Raw genomic sequence first — 25,486 nt, 5'->3', positions numbered from 1 at the left:
AAATTCCAAAGAATTGCATACTTAATCATCAATCTGTGATATTAAAACAACACCCACAGACATTAAGGAACATATATGCAAGCTGCCACCCATATCTAATAAATTGCATTAAAATTTATTATAAAATATTATTAATTCAGGTGTTGAGATGGGGAGTTGATGTCCGAGGGGATCGAGGTCACGATAGCTCAGGTGGTAGAGCAGCGGCGTATCAAGCCGAAGATCGTGGGTTCGAATCACGCTCGTGCCATTGACTTTTTTATCTCAACTAAAAACCTTAACTAATTGCCATAAAATATTATGTTTTTTACTGAAGGAAAATTTAATTAAGTGATTTTGAAAAATAAAAGATTTTAATTGCATAATTCACAAATTACAAGGGCTGTAAATGTATTCGTTCTATTTATTATGAGATGTTTTTAAACTTTTTTAAATCTTACAAACTGCTCAAAAATGAATAGATGTATTGCCAAATTTATAGTATTTCTTTTCCCTAGCATTTTTTTAATTTTTACTATAAATTTCATTAAAATTTATTAGAAATTATTATGTTTTTTACTGAAGGAAAATTTAATTAAGGGATTTTAAAAAATAAAGGGTTTTTAATCCCTAATTTTGTTTATTGAATTTTTTTTTTTAAATGAAATACTGTGTATAATGTCCTCCATTGGCTAAAACCTCTGTCCACTTGTTGAGCATATTGTTAATAAGGTTGTCGCTAATTTCAAAAGGAATTTCACTTCGGAGATGTTGCAATGCTGAATTCACTTGTTGCAGGTCAACTAGCTGCGGATGGTTGAAAAGCCTTCTTTGCAACACATCCCACATGTGCTCAATAGAATTGAGGTCTGTAGACAATGGGTGAAGGAGCAGATGGGAAATTCCCAGGTTTTCTAAACAGTGATGAACAACTCTGCCTCCATGAGGTCTAGCATTGTCATCCAGAAATCGGAAATCCCTGGTGATTTGAGGGATGTATTCCTAGATAATTTTTTGGACATAACTTACTGCGGTGTGCTTCAACACTATGGAGTCCAGTTCATCCTTCAGTGTAAATCCTAGCCCACATCACCTCCTACAAACTGCACTGAAGGAAGCACAAACTGGATTGTACACATCCCCTGTTCTTGGTAGACTCTTCGGCTTCATCAGTAATAACAGCATTCCAATTGGTATTATATTCTAGGCGCTCACTGCACCATACTCTCCATACTTTTAGCAGACTGAGTTGCTGCAAGTCATCTCAAAGGGGATACAATGTGAGGTTAACTTCCCACAAACAATTTGTAATCAAAACATCTAGTACTTCAAGGGTTCTGCCTTATAATGCTCTGAGATTCACTACTAGGCCTCCTGTTGGCACTTTCAGTCTCACAGAATCGGGCTAAAGCCCCAGGAGACCACATTCTGAGAAACACCAACTGCCTCTGTGATATCCATTTTCCGGTGACCAAGATGACTCATTCTTACAATAAATTGTGAACTTCTGTTCAAGATGATGTCTTTCCAAGGTTAAAGAGAATACAACTGAATTAAAATGAAGAAAAGACAAGAAAAGGTGTTTGTTTACCAAATTTTGTAATCTTCATGTTTACTATTCTTAAGTAAATCTGTTTTTAAAAATGAGAGGATTAACTTTATTTGTTTTTGGATTGTATTTTCTATTTTGTTTTATCCAACTAACAAGAACATATCGGTTAATTTAATTAAAATTAATAGAATAAGAATAAATTATAAATAACCCTATTCATTTTTCAGCAGTTTATTTATGACAAAAGTATGGCATTGATAGAGGAACTGAGAAGTCATCATACAGCTCTATCACTGTGAAACCTAGAAGTCAAGCATTGTAAAAAATTACCTAGGAGTAGTTCTTGATGTTTAACATGGAAGGTCCATCTTAAGAAAAGAAAGACACAATGGATATGGTGTTTCAGTCTCTCAGAATCGGGCTAAAGCCCCAGGAGACCAGATTCTGAGAAACGACTCTGTGGGTTAACTCCTAAAATGTCCTTATGATTCAGACCTATAGTCACATATAAAAGTTACACATGCTGGCCGAAACCAGGACAAATAAAGGCAGATAAAGCTGTACAAAAAAGCAAAAGAATTGCAAACCATTGAAAAGAGACCTGATTGTAAAAAGAAAGTAAAAGAAGATAGTACTGGAGCTCTTGGTATGTAGATGACTCGAAGATGGGAAATGGTATGGTCATAAAGTGCCTACTGGGAGCACCACATGACTCTCATCTACACCACAACCACGCCAAACTGCTAGCTGTAGGACATGTGCAATGAAATAAATAATAAACATTTCAAAGGTGCAAAATAATAAGAGATCAACTCAAAACTTGTCCAGAATTGCCTAAATGTCTTAAAATAAAAAAAATGTTCTGCCCCTCTTCGCAGGTTTGGTCTATTAGACGAGGCTGAAGTGGACAATCGGAAACCCCCAAACTACAAGTCTTTATTAAATAAAACGGATTTTATATAAATTATTAATAATTTAAAACTATCATTACAAAATTTTAAAAAAATTATTGATTTCTGCTGGGTATTTAAAAAAATTGTACCTTTTGATCATTTTCTTATCTAAGCATTTTCATAAATTAAATGAAAATCACATGAAAACTGTCTGTTTTCTTACTTGGATTATATAACATTGTTGTTATAATGATTAAATTTAATTATAATGTGTGGTGATTAGTGACCATTAATCGATATTTATTTAGAAATCGTGAGATGCGGTCAGGTGTGATGTAGGTTTCAGAAAAACATTTTCCTTATCGTGCCAACGTTTCGATCTTTATTGAGATCACCTTCAGGGCCTGGGATTTACAAACATTGTTTACATATTACAATTACATTTTGGATGTGAAAAAGTGAATTTATACAATGCAAAATATATTTTTTATATATTCAATCAAAGTATTTCTACTCACTCAAAGTGTTTGTCTTCTGTGTAATTGTGCCATTCTTGCGTGTCGTGTCGAGAGTGCCAGTGAGATTATGCTATTTTGTATTTATATATGTTGGATTTTGAAGGGGTGGGGAAGGATGTTGGTATAGAAAACAAAAATGTCTTTTCTATACCAACATCCTTCCCCACCCCTTCAAAATCCAACGTATATAAATACAAAATAGCAAAATCTCACTGGCACTCTCGACACGACACGCAAGAATGGCACAATTACACAGAAGACAAACACTTTGAGTGAGTAGAAATACTTTGATTGAATATATAAAAAATATATTTTGCATTGTATAAATTCACTTTTTCACATCCAAAATGTAATTGTAATATGTAAACAATGTTTGTAAATCCCAGGCCCTGAAGATGATCTCAATAAAGATCGAAACGTTGGCACGATAAAAAAAATGTTTTTCTGAAACCTACATCACACCAGACCGCATCTCACGATTTCTAAATAAATAATATTTATAATTTTAATTTATTCATGTTAACAACTTAACGATACTTTCTTCTTGAAATAGTTATTTAAATAAGAAGAATTGTATCTACTTATCAAATATAAAACGAAAAGATTCTAATATCACAAGGGATGATGCAATTGAACTTCCTCCCAATAAAAATGTTAATCATTAGATAAATAGCAACATTTAATTAATCAATGAGTCACATAAATAATAAATACGAAATGTGCTACACCTACAACTGTTTAATTAATACTTATGATAAAAAATTATTAAGATAATATAGTAAAAATAAAATAAAAATTACTTAGGGATTGAATAAATAATAATGATCTCCCAATGTGTCAGACTGGGTGAAAACCATTATAGTCAACTTTGTCCGTTTGTTTATGCTTAACGCTTGACAGTAACCACGGTCACCATGGCAGGAATGGCCATGCCACTTTTCACAATTCATTTAAAACAGAAAATCCTGCCTGGCAGAGTGACCATTGGCAAATATGATGGATCGCACAGCTGTATCACAGCAGCGACCACGGGCGACAAAGTAAACCGTTTGTTTTTAGAAAATCAAATTTTTATTGAAAAACTTAATTTTCAGGTTTTGGTACACAGCCCGCACCTGAGAAATAAAGATACATCAATACTCAATATAAACCAAGCTGTGACCTCAGTGTGTGCCGGTCGGTTAAACCCAAATGAAGATAAAGACATATTGCTCGTTGGAACGCCCAGCACTCTTTTGGCCTATCACGTTGAAAACAATACTGACCTTTTTTACAAAGAAGTATATCTTGAAGTCTTTTTAATAATGAAGTCTCGAAGTCTTGCCATGTTAAATATTTTTTTTGTCAGGTTCCAGATGGTGCCAATTCCATAACTATTGGCAAAATAGGCAGCTATGACATCCCTTTGGCAATAGTCGGTGGTAACTGTTCTATCCAGGGCTTTGACTGGGAAGGAAATGATCCTTACTGGACTGTGACTGGCGATAACGTGAGATCTCTTACTATTTTAGACATTGACAGCGATGGTCAAAATGAGGTACCGTTATTATTTTAGCAGATAGAATATAAAATTATATATTATAATGTTGTAGTTTGTTGTGTTGGTTTTGTCTGTTGTGTCCATGATTTTGCCAGCCATTATGTTCTACTAAAAACATCAGATAGATCAATGAAGATGGTGGTCTGACACACCAAGATGGTCAGAAATGATCAAGCTTATATTTTATTCCAATTAATTATACTTTTTATATAAGGCCTTGGTTGAGATGAAAAAGCAAGTGTCAAGAGCAGGATTTGAACCCACGACCTTTAATGCTGCTGCTCTAACCACTTGAGCTATCATAACTTCGATCCACTTGGACACTAAATCCTCATCTCAACCTACAATTTTTCGAATTTTCCCTCTTTTTGCCATATTTTCATGGCACTTATGTTTTTTATCTCTTTGAAGATCTCACCACATTTCAAAATTATGATATACATATGTACGTTTGAAATTGTAAACAAGTGAACAAATTATTTTATTTGTTAACACAAAATAATCATTACGTTAAAACAACTTAAGTTTAATATATATTTACAACTTCACACTTGAACTTTTTAAAAGTAGAATTATAAATGTAATCATGTGTTTATTTAGTTAAAGAAAAAAAAGAGGCCTGTTTTAATAAATGAGATAAAGTTTTTGTAAAAAGTTCCAAACCGATCATGATAAAGAGAAAGATGGCGAACAAAAATTTCCAAACATTCGACTATCAGAATTTCAATATAGAAGATTATTTGGATTTAGACAGTGACCTTCATTTCCCATCAAGCGAAGACGAGGATGACGGCAGTGCCGCTAATGATGTCAAGATGCGTCTTGATCACATGGAAACAGCATTGGACTGTATATCTGACAGTTTTAAGAATATAGAAACAATGCTGGCCAATGTCAGCAACACGATGGCCAAAGCTTCAAAATGGAGGAAAAACCATGATGACTCATTGGTCAAGAACAGACAAAATTTAATCCATGAATAATAGCCCTAAAAAACATTGATTTTTTTATTTTTATAATATTCGGTAAAATATCGATAATAAATTTAAAAAACATATATGAATTATTTATACTTTCTATAATTTAATATAGAGAGAGCTCATTTATTCAATCCATAGATATTCTAAATATTTTCAATTTGATTTCAACAAATTTAGTTTGCTGGAATAGTTCATATTTTTGTGGTCTAAACTATGGAAGGAACAATAAATAAACCTTTTTTATTGTTATTGATTTTCCTTTAGTTTTTTCTTCTTCTTTTCCTTCTCTTTCTTCCTCTTCTACCTCTTCTTCTTTCATATCATAGTCATTTAACCGGTCCTATTTAGAGCAAAGGCCTCTCCCTTTTCCCTCCAAGCTGTCTTATCTCTTGTGAGTTTTCGCCATGAACCTCCAGCAAACTCCCGAAAATCGTCTTCCCATCGTTTCTGTGGTCTTCTCCTAGTGGATAAGTGTGGTGTCCAATTGGTTGCCTTTTTGGTCCATTTACCGTCTGGAGAACGAATCACATGACCTGCCCAATTCCACTTCATTAGTCTAATTTTCACAGTTACGTCTTTTGCATTTGTTTTCTTTTGGAAGGAACAGTAAAACATGCAAAATTTACAAATACATTAAGGCAGACTTGTAAAGGCAATATACACATATTAAGAATTTTGGTTTTTAGTTGATTGTAGGCTCTGATGATTTTGACTTGAGGGTTTTTAAAGATGATGCATTGGTGCATGAGTTGTCTGAAACTGAAGCCATTACAACTCTTGTGGCACTACGTGACAAAAAGTTTGCATATTCTTTGGCCAACGGGACGGTCGGTGTTTACGACAAGCTCAATCGTACTTGGAGGGTTAAAGTAAATATTTCAAAAGTAATTTTAAAAAATTCATTATTTACAGTAATGATTTCAGTCAAAAAATGCCCCTGTGTGCCTTGCCAGTTATGATATCGATGGAGATGGAATCCCCGAGTTGATCACTGGCTGGTCAAATGGAAAAGTGGACGCCAGGAACATTAAAACAGGGGACGTCGTTTTTCATGATATCCTTCCCCACGGGATCGCTGGGATTGTCGTAGGTGATTATACTATGAGCGGAAAGCCCCAGTTAATAGTCTGCTCAACTCATGGAGAAAGTAAAAAAAAGTATTTATTTTTATCGCATCAGAAAAATTTTTTTTATAAATTTATTTTCAGTACGAGGGTATGACTCGACAAGCCTGAATAAAGATACAGTTCAATATGGCGATGTGATCAGAGATTTGATGAGTAAAAAGCAAATGTTAATGTCAGAATTAAGGAATTATTCAGCAGATCCTTCAGGGACTGGAATACCGGTGAATTTTTTCAAAAATAAATTTTCGGTTCAGTTGCTAATTTAAATTTTTCATTTATTTATATTTTTAAGGCAAATACTAGGCTTCTAACTGACATTAGTGTGAGTCCAGGAACAAAACTTAATCCAGTAAGATTAGTAAAAACATGAAAAGTGTAATGGAAATTTAAATAATGTTGATATGTAAAATTTATATTTTTAGGGAGGTCATGTTGTCATATCATTGTCAACTAACAATCTCACAGTGATTAGATCGGCGACTGTTTTTGCTGAAGGCATTTTTGACGGTGAAATTTTCGTTATGCATCCACCTTTGGCCCAAGTTACAAACAATCTAGATATTCCTCTTGTTCCTCCGAAAGACACACCACTGGATATTCACATAAAGGTGGGAACTAGTGGATTTTTGGTCGGTAGTTTGAAACTTTAATATGTATATTACAGGCTTTCGTTGGTTCAAGTGCAAACATAACACAGTTTCACGTGTTTGAAGTAACAAGGCAGCTACCTAGATTTTCCATGTACGATGTGGCATCACCTTCATCAAGCACTATACCTGATAGCTACGTAACATTCCGTTTTAATGAAAGAGCATCACGAGTATGACATATTTATACATAAAAAAATAATTAAATTATAAATCTTTCATTAAATATTATAGCTTGAAACGTGGCAAAACACAAATTTTTTGGTGACATCTTCTATACTTGAAAGAGCAGGTGAAGGTTCAAGTAGAGCAGAATGGAATATATTTCTCACCTCACTGAGAGATGGGTCAAGCCTACAGTTGAAATGTGAATCTGGAAATATGACAATTTTCACACCACATATATCCGTCGCTGCTGATATAGTACAATCACTTGCTCAATTTTTTGATATAGATGATTTACAAGTAAGAAAAAATAGTGTATTTTTATGATGAACCTTCTACATTTAAATTTGTTTTAGTCTACTGCAGAGTTTCCCTTAGTATATACCAGTTTAAGGGATAATCTAACAAAAGCCGATGACCTACAGCAGAATGCTACAAAAATGTCAGCAACCGTGGCCGACACAGCAAACCTCATCAGAGGGCTAATTGTTCAAGCAGAAGACTCTCGACTTTTGATGTATATGTAAGTCTGTTTCAAATGCTTTTTCAATTTTTTTTTTTAAATCATAAATTGTAAAAGTGACTTTTCAAAAGAAAACTTAATTACTGGACAAAAGCACCAAGTATGAGGCAAGCTAAGAGATTTATAAATCTCTCGACAAGGAAGGTGAACTCCTCGCAGTAGGCAAAGTTTGAGAAAAATTATAGGCCCATTTAGTCTATACTGACCACTTCCATCTTAACTGAGGAAGAAAGCAAAACAGGCAGAAATATCTGTCTTATCTTGTCATGTCTTTTGTGACTATGAGGCACAGTCTGTATACGGTAGCCACTTTGGTAAGTCTCACACCAAGAGAAGTGTATGACAACACACTAAGGAAAGTGTTTAATTTGTTGTGAAAAGGTACAATAATGATCTTCTGTGAGCCAGTAAAAATTTCCTTACAGAAAAAAAAAAAAAAATAGGAATTCATCGGACATGTGGAACCAGAAAAAAACAGGTGGAGAAGCTCACTGATCCACCACTGAAGATAGCAAAATGTCAAAACATAGATACAAAAAGTTACTACATTCCAGTTATTTGTGCAAAACAACTAGCAAAAATCTTAGCTAAAATTCTTTTATAAGTATGGTATTTAGATTATCGTCCAACCAAACATAACAGGGCGTATTGTCACTTTGGTGGGAAAATTTCCATTAAGAAAATGCTTCCCCCCCCCAAAAAAAATAAAATCTTTCAGGTTGTCTTATAAAATGGGTGCTTATAAAATATTAAAATCTTTATTCGAATTATACAATATTATACAGAAAAAAAGCTTACATCAATCATGTTTAAAAATGTGTATATACATGTCTTTGAGGCCATATATGGTGTCATACCATTATAAACTCATTCAGTATCTTCAATAAACATATCAAGGCAAAATGTACCAGCCAGGCGGCACTGAAGGCAATTGCTGCATCGACAGTAAAGTCTAGAGTCGTTTGGGACTGCATTAGAGCCCTGTCAGACATTGGAGAAGATAACAAAATTACCCTTGTCTGGGTGCCAGGGCACACAGGGCAGAGAGAATGAAGAGGTTGATAAATTGGCCAAGGAAAGTTCAATGACACCTATTCAAACCCTTTTTTGGCTTAGCACTACCAAAAACACGGATCCATTGGACCTCCGCTCAATCGGAATGTAGCCCAGGACAGAGGCATGCGAAAACTATTATGAAAGGGCCATCACAGAAACTAACAGCAAACTACTAAACGTAGAATGTGCTAGGACAATAATTATCGGACTGCTAACTGGACACTGCAGAGTCCGGAGGCACATAGACTCGGAGTGACAGAAACAAGCCTGTGCAGATGTTGCCAAGAAGAAGAAGAAACAGAGGAGCATGTCCTCTGTTAGTGCGAAGCCCTAAATCGTGGGAGAGGAAAATCCAGGGCCTGAAGGATACACACGGGAGTCCTTGGTAAAACTTTGGGGTCTGGCTCAAAAAGCATTAAGCTTAATGATTAAGATATCTAGATATTTAGATTAAAAAAATGGAGATGCACAATAAACCAATACTCGTCGCAGTGCACAGGTCGTAAAGAGGCCGGCTCCTGTATAATAATAATAACTGTGTAGAATGTTCTGACATTGGGCCTAGGTACAGGAGTGCTCTATATCTTTTTGGTCTAGGAGTCTGTCTAGGAAAAATTAGGACTCTGGTCATGATAGATTCTTTCTGTAAAATTAATTTGTCTATTAGGTGGTTGTCGCATCCGTTGTTTTAGCGACTGACTTGATGGCATTTATTTGCCTATTATGGAAAAGACTATTTATTTCCTACTCATCATGTACAGGAGCTGGGGTCTTCGGGATGAACCCAAGATCGAATTGATGCTACAGTTTTCCAGTCTACAATCACAGCAATTTAACAATGCACTAGAGAAATAAAAAGGCTAGGAATAAATTTTCGGAAGATAGCCATTTTCTATGACAGCACTTAGGGCCTTAGCCTCATGCGAGGTGAAGTCAAAGGGTGTTTGGAACTGCATGGAGGCCCTGACGGAAGTTATTGACACTAACGACCTGACCCTGGCATGGGTCCCTGGACATTCGGGGCTAGAGGCAACGAAAAAGTTGACATGTTGGCCAAAAAGGGAGCATGTGGACTCTCTGGGCCCACAACCCTACTGTGGCTTAGCAGCCTGCCACAAAAGAGGATACATCTTAAAATGGATCCTTAATGAGTCTAAAACCTGATGGAACAATACCACAGGTATAAGGCATGCAAAGAGATTCATAGAAAGACCATCCGCAAAACTTCCAAAAAATTACTGGAAGACAACCACAACCGAACCAGGATTCTGGTTGGACTCCTGACAGGGCACTGCTACCGGATAGGAGTACAGACAAAAGAAACACTGTAGATACTGCCAGGAAGAGGAGGAGACCGCAGAACACATTTTATGTTTTTTTGAAGGTCTATGTAGAGGCAGGTTCTTGCAACTAGGAAAGAAAAACCATAAGCAAGATCCGACACCAAGAAGCCGCTGGCAAAGCTGTGGAGGCTAGCTAATAACCTGAAGCTCAGTGAGTTGTAAATAACAGGGGAGCACAATTTTCAAGTCGAGGTGCAGTAGGCCTTATGGCCGTCTCTTTTTTCCCTGTCGCTATCCATTTACTCATCATCGTACCTGTAGGTACTCCAACAGAAGTCTTAGTAGTTTTGGTTGCATGAAAACCCACAGCTAAACTTGAAATGGTGTATAATTATATTTTTTCTGTAATATAGACATATTATTACAATGTAAAAGGAGTTAAGTGTACTCAAAATTTTTCTGAAAATATACGATATTATCGGGTTGTCATGTCAATGTTTGTCAAGAAAGCAGTAGAATTTAGACGTTGGTGCGTGACAACCCACAGAGTAGGTTACGTGTCAGGTTTGAACTGTCAAAATTCCCCATGTGGTCGAGATTCGTACGCTACAGAACCGTATTAAACGTCGGAAAATTATTATCCGGTGTCTCGGTTCGAACTAGGATCGTTTTTACACCCGAAACACGTTATTTCCGTCCATCCCGTCGTCTATTGGGCACCGCCCAGGGCGAAGTGAACAGTGTCGAGTTCGAGCGAGTCTGCAACGAGACCCTAGAATCGCTCTGCGACTTCTTCGAGGTTTTGGTCGAGTCGCGCGAACAGCTGCGAGGCGGCGATGTGACTTACAGCGACGGAGTGCTCACAGTCGCCCTCGGAAACAACGGCACTTACGTTATCAACCGGCAGACACCGAATAAGCAGATCTGGCTCAGTTCGCCTTCTTCGGGGCCGAAGCGCTACGATTTCGATCCACAGAGGAACACGTGGGTCTACAAACATGACAACATACCCTTGCACACACTCCTCAAACAAGAACTTTCCATCATCCTCAATGATAACATAGACCTCTCAATGTGCACATACTCGGAAAAAACGCTTTAGCACCAAATTAGACAAATCATAAATAAAATAATAGATTTTATTATTAATATCAACATAATTTGCTGATATAGTTAAATGTTTTATGTAACAGTGTTATCTGTTTGAAAATACACAATTGGCAGATACATCTTGCATTATTCAGTATATACCAAGGGTGGGCTTGGTTCTTAAAATGAAATGTACTGTAAAATACAAAAAAAAAATAATTACAACAAACAGTTTAAAATTTAATCAATGTTACATATATTCTAATGAGAGCCCACTATGGTATATACTCATGGTGAGAAAAAAAAAAATGTTTCGGATTGTTAATAATGATTTAACATGTAAAGTTGTATAGTTATGGGAAATTTCCTCATTATCTTAAAGACTGAATTGATGTAATATAAGAAATATAATTTATAAGCTAATATTGAGAGGTACAGTTGTACCTTTGGTTTTTTTTCCACTTTATTTATAAGTATGTTCTTTGATCATCCTTTTCTGTTTATTTTATTTATTTTTAACGGAACAACACCCATACTTATATATCTGAAAAGAATGGCGGCAAATGAGAAATAAAGCATTCTAAAGAAGTTACATATTAGGGAGTTTTTCTTGAACAAACATGGAGTGCCTGCCTTAAGATAGAGCATTACTGACAAATGAATATAGTAAAGACTCAGTGGACTAAATCATAAAATGACCTTACATTTGTCAGATCTATGGTCACTTATGCAAGTTACACGTGACATAAACCAGAACAAAGAAAGACAGGAAATTCTTCAAAAAAATCCAAAAAATTACACATTGAGCATCATAAGTGCTGATAAAACAACACCCACAGCTGCAAAGGAATAAATACATAATACATGTGAAAAAGAGGAACTGAATTCATCGAACAGTGGAAAGAAAGCATCAAACAAGTGCTAACCATGTCAAAATCTTCAACAAAGATAAAATAGCAGACATGGCTAAAACTATCTCTGACTTTGAAAAAATAGTAGACTTTGAAATAACCTACAAAATAATTGTAGGTTAGGGGCGTGAATATAACACCCCTCAAAGGGAGCAATTGTGCTATTCACCATTAAAAGAAGCTCAATCTTACATCTCTAACCCTCTGAAACCAAGAAATAAAACATTACAAAAAAGTTATATAGCTAGGATTACCGTCGACCGGTCAATGTGGAATGCCACCTTAAGAGAACCTATAGGTTATTGTACTCTGTGAACTACATTGTAAAATGACCTTATTGTTGACGTGCTCACTTATACAAGTTACTTACAGTGGCCAAAAATAAAATAAAGAATGGCAGGAAATTCCAACAAAAAAATCCAAAAAATTACATGCCTTAGCATCATCAGAGCTGATGAAACACCTACAGCTGCAAAGTATATTCAATCTGACACCTTTACCTATGTGCAAAGGAGGAACTGAGAATTTATAGGGCTGTAGAAAGATGGCATCTGACAATTGCTAGCCATAAAATCTTCAACCAAGTTAAATTATCGGACATGGTAAAAACAACAACCAGTCATAATAATCATTGAAAAGAGAAAGCAAAAGATTTGCCTGGAACTCTTATCTAGTTGGCTTGAAAATAGGAAATAGTACAATCTTTTGCCTTAACCTCAAGGGCCTTAACAACCATATTCTAAGCTCAAATGCTATCCGTAAAAATATGTGCACATAATATAAATAAACACCTCCAAGGTGCAACTCTCTTTAAAAAATAAAAATATAACTTTCTACAGGCAAACAAACTACACAAGAATACTAGATCGAAAGCTTACCTGGAAGAAGCGTATGGATAAAGCAACACAAAAAGCAAATGCTATAATAAGCATGAGCCAAAGGTTTTGCAGTAGAATGTAGTGTATAAATACACAAATAGCCTGCTAGCTGTATACAAAAACGACTAGATCTTTGATCACATATGGAGTTTCAGCATGGTGGCCAAAACCTTAGAAAAGAAAACATAGGCTCATTTAAAGAATTTACAAAGACTGGCATGCCTTAACATTGCATACTGTCTTCATTTCAGCACTAAGATTGCCACCTTTGCATACATACATCCAAAGGATGGCAAATGGAAAGTGCAAATAGATTCTTAGAACAAAAATTAAAATCTAACCTAAAATTCTTAAGAAAAGACTTAGACAGCCAAGCAGCATTGAAGGCAATTAAATCTATCCACTTTCATTCAGAGCTGATTTTGGAGTGCCTATTGGAGTGCTCTGGGGAAACGTAATCAGGTGACTCTAATGGGGTCTCCAGGACATGACAGGATTGTGGGAAATGAACAGGCTGACAACCTAGGAAAGGCGGGAGCAGCCCTCACACCCTTTGGACCAGAACGGAAATTTGGCACACCCAAAGCATGTTAAGAGCAGAAGTGAACAAATGGACGGAGAAAGAAATGACCAAACACTGGATAAATTCACAAGTGCAAAACAAACCAATAATTTTATTAACATCTCAACCAGAAAAACAAAAATCTTCCTCTCTCCAAGAAACTACGAAAAATTGTCTTAATACTCTTTAATTACCGATTGACATATGTACCACATTTCTTGGATTTCTTTCTTAACCTAGCACTTTTCTATTCCCTCAGAACAGGGTATAACCGCATCCTCACTTGGTAATTAAGTCCAACCAGTACACCTACATATTAAGTCCCATTTTTCATTATTTTTTATTTATAGTATGTTCTTTGATCATTCCTTTCTGTTTACTATCATCAGTTTTGTACTGTAAAATGCATATTGCATATATTATGTCTTAGCGACAGACAAAGCCAAGGAGAATAGAATGAAAAATTAAGAGGTTCCTCATTTTGCAGGCCTCACCACCATATAGCTTTACATTCCCAAAAAATAAATCTTTATTTATTTAACATTTTTTAACAGACTATTCACACAAAAAATATGTGCTACACATATTTTAATGACCTTGTGAAGTGATATAATAATCAATATCACAGGATAATCATTTTACAATATTACATGCTTTTTGTAAAGTCTGGGCTCTTGTATAGTTAGTTTTTCAGTATAGGCATCTAAAATATTTGTTTTAACCTGGTATTTAATTTGTCTTCTGATTTTACCTTGTGGAACCAAAATAATAAATATATGTAGTGGATTGGCCATAGGGCAGAATATATAATAGAAAATGCATCTCGGTATATGAATATTTTATATTTTAAATCTAATAAATAAAATAAAAAATAAAATATATCTGAGTTTGGCTGAGAGCAGTCTTGCTTTTCTTTAATTTGCAGTAGCAATTGTTGACAGTTTGGTGTTGATGTGACTCAATAATCTAGATTTTAAATCCAAACATACTTGAAGAATGATGCTTTTTATATTTTACAAAGTACATTTCATAATTTTTTTCCATTTTAAAACCAAAAACCTAAATCTGATTACATACATAGCTTTTAATTAGCTAAGGTTTGTGTTTATATTTTTAAGGAAGGATTTGAGAGAGTGTTACAGTCAATTGCAGCAGGTCAATAGCGATTTGTTGAGGAATTATGCACTGAGGAGTGCTAATAACAACGAACTTTTATTGACCCTGAGGAACATAAATTCTGTAATACAGCATGCATCCAGACTCAGAGGTACGCTTGACATTATAACAACTCGATTGAAGAGTAAACATTTTTTTCTTCCTTTCTAGTCGGAAAATACAAAAATGAAATAATAAGCCTATGTAGAAATGCTGTGGCAACTAAAAATCTGAACATGCTGATAAAAGTGATCAAGACCGGAGAGGCCTAAATTTTTTTTATAGAAGGGATTGAGGAATATATTTATAACAAATTGTTAGTTTAATTTATTGAAATAATTACACTAAACTGCACAAAAATGAATAGGGATATTTATTCTTATTCGATTAAATTTAATTAAAATAACTGATATATTCTTGTTGGATAAAACAAAATAGAAAAAAAATTGTTAATCCTTATTTTTAAATAAATAATTTATTTAAGAATAGTAATCACAAAAATTACTAATTTTGTAGATAAACACCTTTTATCGCCTTTTCTCCATTTTAATCCAGTTTTATTCTCTTTGACCATGGAAATACATCATCTTGAACCAGAAGTTCACAATATTATTGTGAGAATGAGACATCGTCACTGACAAGTGGATATCGCAGAGGCAGTTGGTGTTTTTCAGGGGGGGGGGTGTATCTCAGCGCGTTAAGATGCTAAGGGAGAATAGAAATATTGTCATTGCTGCAAGACGGAACCCTTCCTTCCATAGTGACCACCAGATCCTAAATGAAGTACAAGATGTTTTGACAAGTATGGTATTAAAACATAGGTAAGTACAATAAAGAAGATTTTTCAGCATGTAATTCAACATTCCATCCAGGCCAGGTCTTCTTTTCATTTCCTAAAAATAACTTTTTGTCAATACAAAAAAAAAAAAAAAAAAAAAAAAAGCGTTTCTCCATGTGCTTCTCCCAGTCTCTCTTTAAGATATTTTCAGAAGTTTCTTGACTCATGGTGTATTTTTCCCAGTTGGTCTTTCTAATCGCATAGACCAGTCAATCAGAACAGGCTGTCTTGATGAATGTTTCCTCTGTCCCTGCCTCTTTCAGGGAGTTCAGATTTAACCCTTTCCATAATGCATACTTAACTTTTTTTTTTTTTTTTTTTTTTTTCAAAAAATAAGGCTAAAGAGGTGTAATGTGAGGAGCAAAAAATCAGCCGGTGAATGCTGACCAAACTTCTCGTTTTTCTAGGCTCATGTCATCTTTTTCGAATCTGTTGAACCACCCGAACAATTCGAGCAGTTTCCTCTGCTTCCAATTGAACCACCATGTGTGGCCTCAACAGTGGTAAACTTCCGCTTACAGTAACTGTAAACAAAATTTTGTACTCGACAGACATTATTATTAATCAATATTGGACACAAACTGATAATAATGAATAAGTCTGAGATGTAATGTTTACTAAATGAATCATGATGGTCAAAGGATTAAAACAATATCAGTAAGGCATAAAATGATTTTAAAAATAAATAGATAATTGAAAAAGTGAAAACTGTTATTTTTATTGACTCACTCCAATATATATTTCTACTATTGTACTTGTTTTTCCACAAGGAAAAAATAAATTTTCGTAAGCCCTGTTGTTTGTAGAAGAAGGAAGGATTGGGTAGAAAATAATAACAATAATGCCTTATTCACCTATTTTATTTCCAAATCAAATATTAGAATTAACAATATTATTAATTGAACAAGGTACACTTTTTCATAAATGTGTGATGAACAATCCATTTTGGAGATAATAACAAAGTTATTATAATCAAATAGCAGATGTGTGAGCAAATTGCAAAAGCAGAGGAAATACTGAATGAGGCTATAAATGTTTAATTTTTGGTTTGTTAAATTGACAATTTGAAGGCTTTAAAATTTTTTTTATTAAGAAACACATTTGTGCGCTTAGCGTAAGAGAGTCAAAGCATAAAATCTGAGGTTTCAAACTGCCCTATTGGTTTTATATATTATATTACTTATTTTCATCTTTGAAAAATTGATTGCGTGAGCAAGAAATACGAAAGATAGTGAACTGTTTGTTCTCTGCTTATGCGTAATCGGCAATCGTGGAAGAACTTGGATCAATTTTAATAGCCCTCATCTGACCAGGTTATTTCATAGTCCTTGTAGACGGTCTTGAGGATTGACACAGTTATCTGGTGGTCTGCTTTCCCGAAACCCTAAAACACCAAAAAACACAAGATGTAAACAAAACTACTGTCTAAAAATAATAAAATTAATTATTAATAAATAGTAACTAATTATTATAAATTATGATCTTTATATTGCAATGATTTGACGGTGATGATATACAATTAGTTTTTGTTCCCTTTCTTCTTGAATTTCTTCAATTCTTGAAAAGACAATTATTGTAAGAATCATTTCTTATACAGTTTGCTACTATAGGAAACCAAGCATAATACTGAGGCAATAGTTGTATGCATGTGTAGACTTGCTGTACAAGATAATCGAACTTGAAGGTGTGATTGCGTCATGATCTGAGATGGTAAAATATCTTGGGGTGATAACGGACATAAACTCACTTTTACTCATCCATGTTAATAATGAAGTGGCTATTTTTGTACTTTCCCCTCTTCTCTGTCACTGGCCAAAAACTTCTGCAGTAAAAGCAGTGATCTGGCTGATGCTGCTGTGTGCGTACCTGTCCTGGTGCATCACTCGCAGGACTAATGTCGCCAGGTAGTGCAGAACAAATTTCTGCTGCCAAAAATGTGTCTATAGTTTGGACGGCAAGTATGTCCACAGGAGAGTTCTATAATTTGCCTACAATAGCTGGGGTTTTAGTGGAGGAAAGGACTGTCATAATTCAAGCAACAGCATCAACTCCAATCCGATCAAAAAAGTTTATAAAAAAAATAAAAATCAGGAAATACTCCCAGCCCTGAGGGAATTACGGTAGAAAATATCACCGTCCTATTCATGTGGATTCTGGGTCATTTTGACAAGCTGAGAGAAATTAAGGAAGATGTAAAACAAGGGTCCACCATCACTCAAACCTCCTGAAAGGAAGAAACGGTCCTAGCTCGCCTCAGAATAGGTCATTGCAGACTCATGCATGGTTTTCTCATGGCGAGAGAGCTCTACCAATCTGCCAAGGTAGACAGGAACCGCTAACAGTCAAACATATTCTTACTGTCTGTACTTGAATTGAGCTGGAAAGGAGCGCATGTGGTGTTTCAGATAGTTTGCTTGACAGATGATGGACACAAGGTAGAAAAACTTTTCAATTTCTTGAGGATGTCTGGTCTGCTCTCTAAAATTTAGAAGATGAGGCATGAATTGGGGTGGTGGCTGAGGTCTCATGGTGAGAGAGCCTCCACCGATCTGCCAAGGTTGTCAGGAACCACTAACATTCAAACATATTCTTACTGTCTGTACTTGAATTGAGCTGGAAAGGAGGGCATGTGGTGTTTTAGATAGTTTTCTTGACAGATGATGAACACAGGGTAGAAAAACTTTTCAATTTCTTAAGGAATGTCTGGTCTGCTCTCTAAAATTTAGAAGGCATGAATGGGCGTGGTGGCTGAGGTCGATGGCTATGGCGGGCCTGACGGGGCCTTATTGTTCATGCTGGTGGTTTCTGTTCATCGCCACCCTAAATATATTTCTGTTCAAGGATGATTCTGACCCTTAATGGTTGCTTGCCTTTATTAAATAAAAAAATTAGAATAAAATAAATAAAATAAAATTTCTGTTCTGTTTGGCACAAGCAATGAAATAATTAGATTTTAAAATTGTTGAGGATTGTAAGGTCATATCTTTTACACCGAGAGGCAAAAAGTGGCCACCTTTTTTTTAAGTAAATACTTGCAATCGTTATAATTTGTATTTTTTTTTTTACTATTTGCTAGGATAATATTTATTTGTGTAGCTCCTTCAACATGATGATGAGCATTTAATGCTTGAAATCCGGATCATTGTAAACAACAAATATGTGAGTAGAATCATCATTTACAAAAAGTTAATCTTCAAACTCATCCCAGCTTCATTATTTCTATGAAGCAAGGAGATGATCGTTCTTCCTCACTCATCACTGGGAGTGACTTTGTCTATGAACTAACAAAATAAAATAAAAAATGTTCTACGAATATTATACGCAGAATATTATGATTTAGTATTATTTAAAAAGATAAATAAACGAAATACCGTTTTTTTTGTACATTTTAACAAATATTCTTTGAGCAAAGTAGGTCAGAAAATGGTCAAAACTTGGATTCTGGAAACTTGGACTTTCGCGGAAACTGGTGTAAATTAATTTTTTGACTGATAATTTCGTCCACCTTCTGCGTGACTGACATTCCTAGTGCAAAATAAGTAGTAATTAAGTAAGTCCTCAAAACCTAGGAAATCGATTTTCAAGGTTGATAATTATTCAATTAATTAAGGTTTTAAGTTGAGATTAATTGAATTGTATTGATTGGTCAAGCGGACCACTAAAAATAGTGAATAATTATTTTTAAAGGAATTGTCAAGTGCATTTTATGACTGTATCAAACATTAAAATCCGACTATTATTTCCATTTAAAAAAACGAAGTTAATTTTTAACAAATAATTTTCCTACTTTGAGTATTTTCTTATAGAAATCTTTTGTATATTTTTATGCAATTTACGTTGTTTAAAAGCTACATTCCTCTTCTTTCAAATGCTATGTTTGACGTTAAAATCCTATTAGCCATTTTTGAATTATAGCCGTTTCAATCAGATATTCCGATAACCACTTTTAAAAAGCAGAAATATTTTCGGGGTCAAAAAATCGATAAATTTAAATTCAAACAAAAATTTATATTTAGGGGTTCTCTAGAAGTGTTAAAACGAAATTTCATATTAGTTTTAAGAAAAAACATTTGTGCCCTAGTTTTCTTGAAAAAAAGTAGGTTTTTTAAATTTTTTGGTTATTGATAAACTTTGATAGCTTTTATTATATTTTTATTTCAATCATCATAAAAAATTCTGTAAAATGATATATGTATTCATATACTGAATTGAGCAATTAGAACGGCGTAACAAAAATATTAAAAAACGGTAAATTTCCACGTTCAAAAAAAATTTTTTTTGACGAACCAGGGCCTATTCACAAGAAATGGCGTATACGTGTCCGATATTTTGGAGTGTAGAATCACTAAAAAAAGTCTGGCCCAAACCCGTGACACACCGACCTGGTCGGATAATGAATCTATGGTGATGAGCTGGTCGTCCAACTGGATTGCCTGAATGGGCTACCATGTCGCAGCATAAAAGCAAGTCGTCGAGCACCTCATTTGCAGTAATAACATGTAGCATTTTTTTTTTTACCGGAATCAAACAAATATTTTAATGATACTATGACTAATACGCAAGACCAAAAAGAAATCTTTCAATTTTTACCAAGTTCGTTTTAATTAGAAAATTAAGAAAATTGCACCAGAGTCCATTTAAAAGAAGATAGTGCATTGGTTTTCCCATGGTGCGTTGAAAAAGCACCACTATGTACATACACTGTCCATTTAAAAAAACCTAGTTTTTGCACGAAAAAACGGCCAATTTTGAAAATCCATATTTTCTCGCCTTTTAAGTGACACAGACCTGACCGGTGCCAAAGGTTAATTTTCAATATGTTCAGTGCAGAAGAGATATTTGTCACTTTTTACAAAGAGGTTCTGCCATAATAATGTGCCAGAATCGTCCAGTCGCTTTTCTGATAAATCGTTATCGAGAATTCCAAAGAACCCAATAATAATCCTCAAAAAGAGTATAAAATGCCTACGTGGGATCTTGAATAATAGCAAAGTACATTGTCCCACAAGGCAGTACTACGGTTTTAACAGACGAAAAATACAATTTTTTCCAGTACAAATCGTTACAGATTCACGTGTAAAGATAATTGGCAATATTTTAAAATGCGAATCCATAGCAACCCTCCTTGTTGTAACCCTTTTCTTACGTGTTTAAATAAACAGAAAAGACAATTATTATTTTTTTTATTTATTTTCTTGATCGAGGGATGTAGAGGATATCTTGTAAACGCTTAGTTTATTCAGAACCGCTAAACATCGAGTTCACTGTGGAGATAGGCGTTGTATGTCTTGTTCTTTCTTGAAATGAATTTCTCGACAACGGACTGACATAGGTGAGCATTTGACCAGATTGGTTTATGTACTCTTCTGACATTTGAATATCGGAAAGTTCCTCGTCCTGCGAGCCGTTCATGTCGAAGAGAGGATCTTCGCCCACCATGTCCTGGATCTTCCAGTCGCTGGCAATCTGGTTCAGAGGTTCGAGTTTCTCTTTGACCGCGGCCATCCTGGCCATCTCCGCCTTGCAGAGATTATCGATTTCGAGGAGTTTCTGAATGTAGAGCGGCCTGTCGTCGGCCACGGGGTAAGTCTGGACCTCCTCTTGCCCGAAACCCTGTATGTTATCTGAGGAATCTGTGATTCCGAAGTGGTACTGCGTTGAGTTAGGGGCGAGGGTGAACGGCTGGACCGTCCTTCTCGGATGGGCATTAGACAAATCGATGCATCTCGACGGCTGGGCTGGTATATACGGCATACCCATTGACCTCGACCGCTTTTCCGTCTCCTCGCTTACCTTGAACAGACCCGACCTCTCTTTGTCCAGTCTTATCTTCAAATCCACCATGACCTGCTCAAGGGATTTGATCTTCTGGAGCAACTGATCTTGCCGTTCCACGTCAGTGAGCATCATAAACTCCTCTTCCGTAAATTGGTCCATTTTTGAATATGTTTAAAACTGGAATTTGTTCTTATGTTCTTGTTTTTTTTTTTAGGATTTAATTCAGGAACCTATTTAAATTATTGCATTTGAGTCAGATGTTTCTTCTGTATTAATTTTGAAACATCGCCTCTTTAAATTGCTGTTTCAGCTGACCGTTTAAATTTGTTTAATGGCATAGCAGAATTTCTAAACTACTATTAATAAAATATACTCAACAAAGTTTATAAGTTCACTAATTTCGTGGTCCGCTTGACCAATTAATACTTTACAATTAATTAAGGTTTTTAGTTGAGATAAAAAAGTCAATGGCACGAGCGGGATTCGAACCCACGATCTTCGGCTAGATACGCCGCTGCTCTACCACTTGAGCTATCGTGACCTCGATCCACTCGGACATCAACTTCCTCATGGGGGGGAACTCATAAGGTGGGGTTGAGATAGGAAGTTGATGTCCAAGTGGATAGAGGTCACGATAGCTCAAGTGGTAGAGCAGCGGCGTATCTAGCCGAAGATCGTGGGTTCGAATCCCGCTCGTGCCATTAACTTTTTTTCATCTCAACTAAAAACCTTAATTAATTGTAAAGTTTATAAGTTTATATTTTTCACTCTTACATAATAAACATTTCCCTCAGTTTTCTACTGTTGTTTTCAGATCACTTGATTTTTTTAAAATCTTTTTTAACGAGGTTATTTCAACTACGAGGTTATATGAACCCTCAGGGTGTCGATTGTTTTTTGAAAAAAGCCCATTTGTAAGCATGTCGGGTTCGAATGCAGGGCCGCTGGATTCGAACCCGGGACTTTTACAGTGATGAGCGCCGTCCCAACGCCTAAACCGTTGAGGCCACCGACGCTCCTGATAACTTGATTATGCAATGAGTCATTGCCTAGTAGTAGCACGATGACAAGCTCTCTTTTAATTTTATTTATTTGCTTTACTGACCCTTACCAACTTTGAGTTCCATTAGAAGTGTAAATTTTATTTTTCTCGGTATTGGAATTTTATTTGAGAAAGATTTGAAATAGTTATTCAGAAATCGTGAGATGCCGTCTGGTGTGATGTAGGTCTCAGAAAAACATTTTCTTTATCGTGCCGACGTTTCGATCTTTATTGAGATCATCTTCAGGGTCTTGTGTTGTCATCACACCAGACCGCATCTCACAATTTCTGAATAATTATCGACTTACGGTCACTAATCACCACACATTTGAAATAGTTTTGTAAAGTTGAAGACACCCAACACCAGTCGGACATACAGCCTCTATGGCAGGAATTGTTTTATTCTACAAGTTCTTCTCATATTTTCTATATCCTCTAATAGTTGTAAATTGTTAGTCCGTTGTTTCATACAATTGTTGGTCGTGAGTGCCTTACAAACATGGCAATAAAATAAATTAGGGCAGGTGAGGCATACTGGAAGTACGCACACTATCGGACATGTTAGAATACGCAGCAGTACCTCAGGAGTACATTTTTTCCTGAAGTTAAATTAATAGTTCCACTTCGATGAAATTTGATTTTGGTAAAACCTGTGAAGATTTGTTTTTAAAGTGATAGAATGAATTGTTAATTTTTGATTATTTAGGAGTGCTTAACCTCCCTGTAATGGTCTGTCTGATATGCCAAATTGATCTGAAACGACCGAATTATGGAGTTTTTTCTAATTTCAATTATCGTTAAATGAAAGGCATGTTAACACCTTGGCAGTTTTAGTGATCCTGTTATATATTATACATATTAACCGTGATCCCAATAAAAATATTAAGTTTATTATATTTTTATACAGAAAAAAAAAAGCAAGCCTATAATGAGTGGAAGATAATCTGACCACAGCGTCCTATTCATTTTGTGAGTTTTTGTTAGACAATGCTCTTTCCATATATTTTCTTCTTTGTTCGTTACTGCTCCCCCTTTCGAAACCTAAATTGTCGTAGAAAAAGTCGACGTCGCTTTTATAAGTCGGCCCCAATTTGGTGTCCTGCAAGTGCCAATCGCTGGCGATCTGGTTAAGAGGTTCGAGCTGTTCTTTGACGGCCGACACCCTCGCCATCTCCTCTTTGCACAGGTTGTCCAACTCCAAAAGCTTCTTCTGGATGTAGAATGGACGGTCGTTGGAGCTCAGAGGCCTCTCTTGGTAGTCCTCCTCGTCCATGTCTATTTCGCCGCAGTCACAGCCCGTTCTGCAAGAACAGGGACAGCATTCGACGTCTTGTTGGTTACAGTGATCTTGCTGGTTGTCAGACGTGCGTATGACTTTCTGCAGGACTGATTGCATCTTGGAGATTTTCTTTTCTAAAGACTGGATGTTGTTAAACAAAAGGTGCTGCCGTTCTAACTCGGGCAACTGGAAAAACTCAAGTGCTGAACAGTGGCTGACCATCTTGACAAATAAATCTTCGTTTTATATTAAAATTTTGATAAAAGTTTCCGGAATATTTACAATTTACAACAATTTTAATTTCAGATCCTAACAATAAATTTTCGTGCAGATGATTTTTTGTCTAGAAATTCTTTAATTACACAACCATATGCTGAAACCAATAAGATTAAATAGTTAAAAAAATTAATTATTCTTACCTGGGAATAACCGTAGACTTTAATATTTTTTTTGGCAGGGTCGTGCATGATTCTACCACCACCGAGGCACTCCAGGTCAAGATTAAGACCTGTTAAAGTCTGCACAGTTTTGTAGTAGATGTCGGCTGAAAAAAGTAAAACACAAGCATGATTTTTTTGAAAACAAAAAGCGCTAAAAGGGGCTTTTTCTTTTGAACTTTGCATGATACCGGGTCGTATGGGGAGTTGGAGACGGAGCGGAAGAATAAGGCAATCAGCTAAGTATACCCCTTCATCTAAGCCTTCATTTTCCCGCAACTTGTCAGATAAACATTTCCAATTGTACCACAAACTAGCCACAAGGGACTTCTTCTGGGCTTTGTTATTATTCAGAGGCCCTAAGAGAAAGAATCTCGCCTCGTCAGACATGTGCTCATGTTTGAGAGGAATCTCAACTTACTTGATTTTAAACTGTTGGCAATTGAGCAAGTCAAAAGCGGTTAAATTTTAATTACAGATTTATTATTTTAAAATATAATTTTTAGACCAAAACAGAGGAGGTAAAGGGTCAAAACCGTCTTTCACATATAATGACCAAATTTCTTTGTGTATATGGTTTATGATTTGATATGATTTGCCGGTCATATTTTCAGAGTTAATTTATGAGATTTTAAGATTTAATTTTGCTCTTTCAAACATGCTGTCCTAGAATGATTGACAAGAAAAAAATCTTGCTACTAACAATGTATAAATCCCAATACCGTCATTACAATCTGATGAACGATTCTGTCTTCTAAGAAGCAACCTCTAACCTCCAAAAACACCTTGGTTTTTTTCAAAGAGTGGTGGAAAATATACAACACATAGAAAATAGTCACGCCTTTCGCTGTACGACAAGGAGCTTCCGACTTCCAGTCCAGTCAGATACTTAGGACTGTACTTTAGTCATGGAATCTCAACACAATACCTAAGAGAAAACAGAAAACTTGGACAACTATGAAAGACCGAATTTGTTTTTACCATCAAGCCATCCAAAATCCAGCGCATCAAATCCTAATAAAAAATCGTCAGATATATTGTCAAAGCGCCTTACTATGACCCTAATCTTACTATCCCCAATGACCTCAACATTCCTTGTGATATCCGTGTAATTTATTTTTGAACCCGAAGATATTACAATGCTGTCTAGTAAGACTTGTGTCATTATAACTCGACATGATCGTCTCTTTAGACGACGAGAAGGGTTTAAGGGAATTCGTCGGGATGAGAGTTTTAGGATTTATGATGGTTGGG

At 35.5% G+C, this 25,486-nt stretch overlaps 3 protein-coding genes across 3 annotated transcripts; 2 read left to right on the top strand and 1 right to left on the bottom strand.

Moving 5' to 3' along the window:
- The first annotated feature begins 3,825 nt into the window (after nucleotides 1–3,825).
- On the top strand, nucleotides 3,826–15,202 carry LOC106661211 (Bardet-Biedl syndrome 2 protein homolog). Its single transcript, XM_014384473.2, has 13 exons — nucleotides 3,826–3,982; nucleotides 4,037–4,222; nucleotides 4,291–4,479; nucleotides 6,149–6,331; nucleotides 6,387–6,609; nucleotides 6,671–6,810; nucleotides 6,882–6,938; nucleotides 7,012–7,197; nucleotides 7,254–7,409; nucleotides 7,471–7,701; nucleotides 7,758–7,924; nucleotides 14,822–14,970; nucleotides 15,030–15,202. Exons 1-13 carry the CDS (start codon nucleotides 3,857–3,859, stop codon nucleotides 15,128–15,130), a joined length of 2,094 nt encoding a protein of 697 aa, XP_014239959.2. The 5' UTR covers nucleotides 3,826–3,856; the 3' UTR covers nucleotides 15,131–15,202.
- On the top strand, nucleotides 10,775–11,771 carry LOC106661212 (frataxin homolog, mitochondrial). Its single transcript, XM_014384474.2, has one exon. The coding sequence runs from the start codon at nucleotides 10,850–10,852 to the stop codon at nucleotides 11,363–11,365; it is 516 nt and encodes a 171-aa protein (XP_014239960.1). The 5' UTR covers nucleotides 10,775–10,849; the 3' UTR covers nucleotides 11,366–11,771.
- Nucleotides 15,203–16,540: 1,338 nt separating the features above from the next.
- On the bottom strand, nucleotides 16,541–24,637 carry LOC106661103 (sex-regulated protein janus-A-like). The gene is made up of 3 exons (XM_014384285.2): nucleotides 24,424–24,637; nucleotides 24,215–24,339; nucleotides 16,541–17,080 (listed from the first exon to the last, which is right to left on the bottom strand). The coding sequence occupies exons 1-3, from the start codon at nucleotides 24,620–24,622 to the stop codon at nucleotides 16,988–16,990; spliced, it is 417 nt and encodes a 138-aa protein (XP_014239771.1). The 5' UTR covers nucleotides 24,623–24,637; the 3' UTR covers nucleotides 16,541–16,987.
- Between the last annotated feature and the right edge of the window lie 849 nt (nucleotides 24,638–25,486).

This window comes from Cimex lectularius, unplaced genomic scaffold, assembly GCF_000648675.2.
Source record: "Cimex lectularius strain Harlan isolate CLEC.00 unplaced genomic scaffold, Clec_2.1 scaffold39, whole genome shotgun sequence".
NCBI classification, from domain to species: domain Eukaryota; kingdom Metazoa; phylum Arthropoda; class Insecta; order Hemiptera; family Cimicidae; genus Cimex; species Cimex lectularius.
Note: the sequence above shows the minus strand (reverse complement) of the source record. Positions and strands in the feature narration are given on the sequence as shown.

What these genes read in the sequence shown, in the direction of transcription:
- LOC106661211 (XM_014384473.2), top strand. Translation starts at nt 3,857, where the DNA reads ATGGCAGGAATGGCCATGCCACTTTTCACAATTCATTTAAAACAGAAA. An exon ending in CACTGGATATTCACATAAAG is followed by an intron (nt 7,198 to 7,253) that starts GTGGGAACTAGT and finishes TGTATATTACAG; the next exon opens with GCTTTCGTTGGTTCAAGTGC. An exon ending in GCATGCATCCAGACTCAGAG is followed by an intron (nt 14,971 to 15,029) that starts GTACGCTTGACA and finishes CTTCCTTTCTAG; the next exon opens with TCGGAAAATACAAAAATGAA.
- LOC106661212 (XM_014384474.2), top strand. Translation starts at nt 10,850, where the DNA reads ATGTGGTCGAGATTCGTACGCTACAGAACCGTATTAAACGTCGGAAAA.
- LOC106661103 (XM_014384285.2), bottom strand. Translation starts at nt 24,622, where the DNA reads ATGTCTGACGAGGCGAGATTCTTTCTCTTAGGGCCTCTGAATAATAAC. An exon ending in CCAACTCCCCATACGACCCG is followed by an intron (nt 24,340 to 24,423) that starts GTATCATGCAAA and finishes TACTTTTTTCAG; the next exon opens with CCGACATCTACTACAAAACT. An exon ending in AAGTCTACGGTTATTCCCAG is followed by an intron (nt 17,081 to 24,214) that starts GTAAGAATAATT and finishes TTGGTGTTTTAG; the next exon opens with GGTTTCGGGAAAGCAGACCA.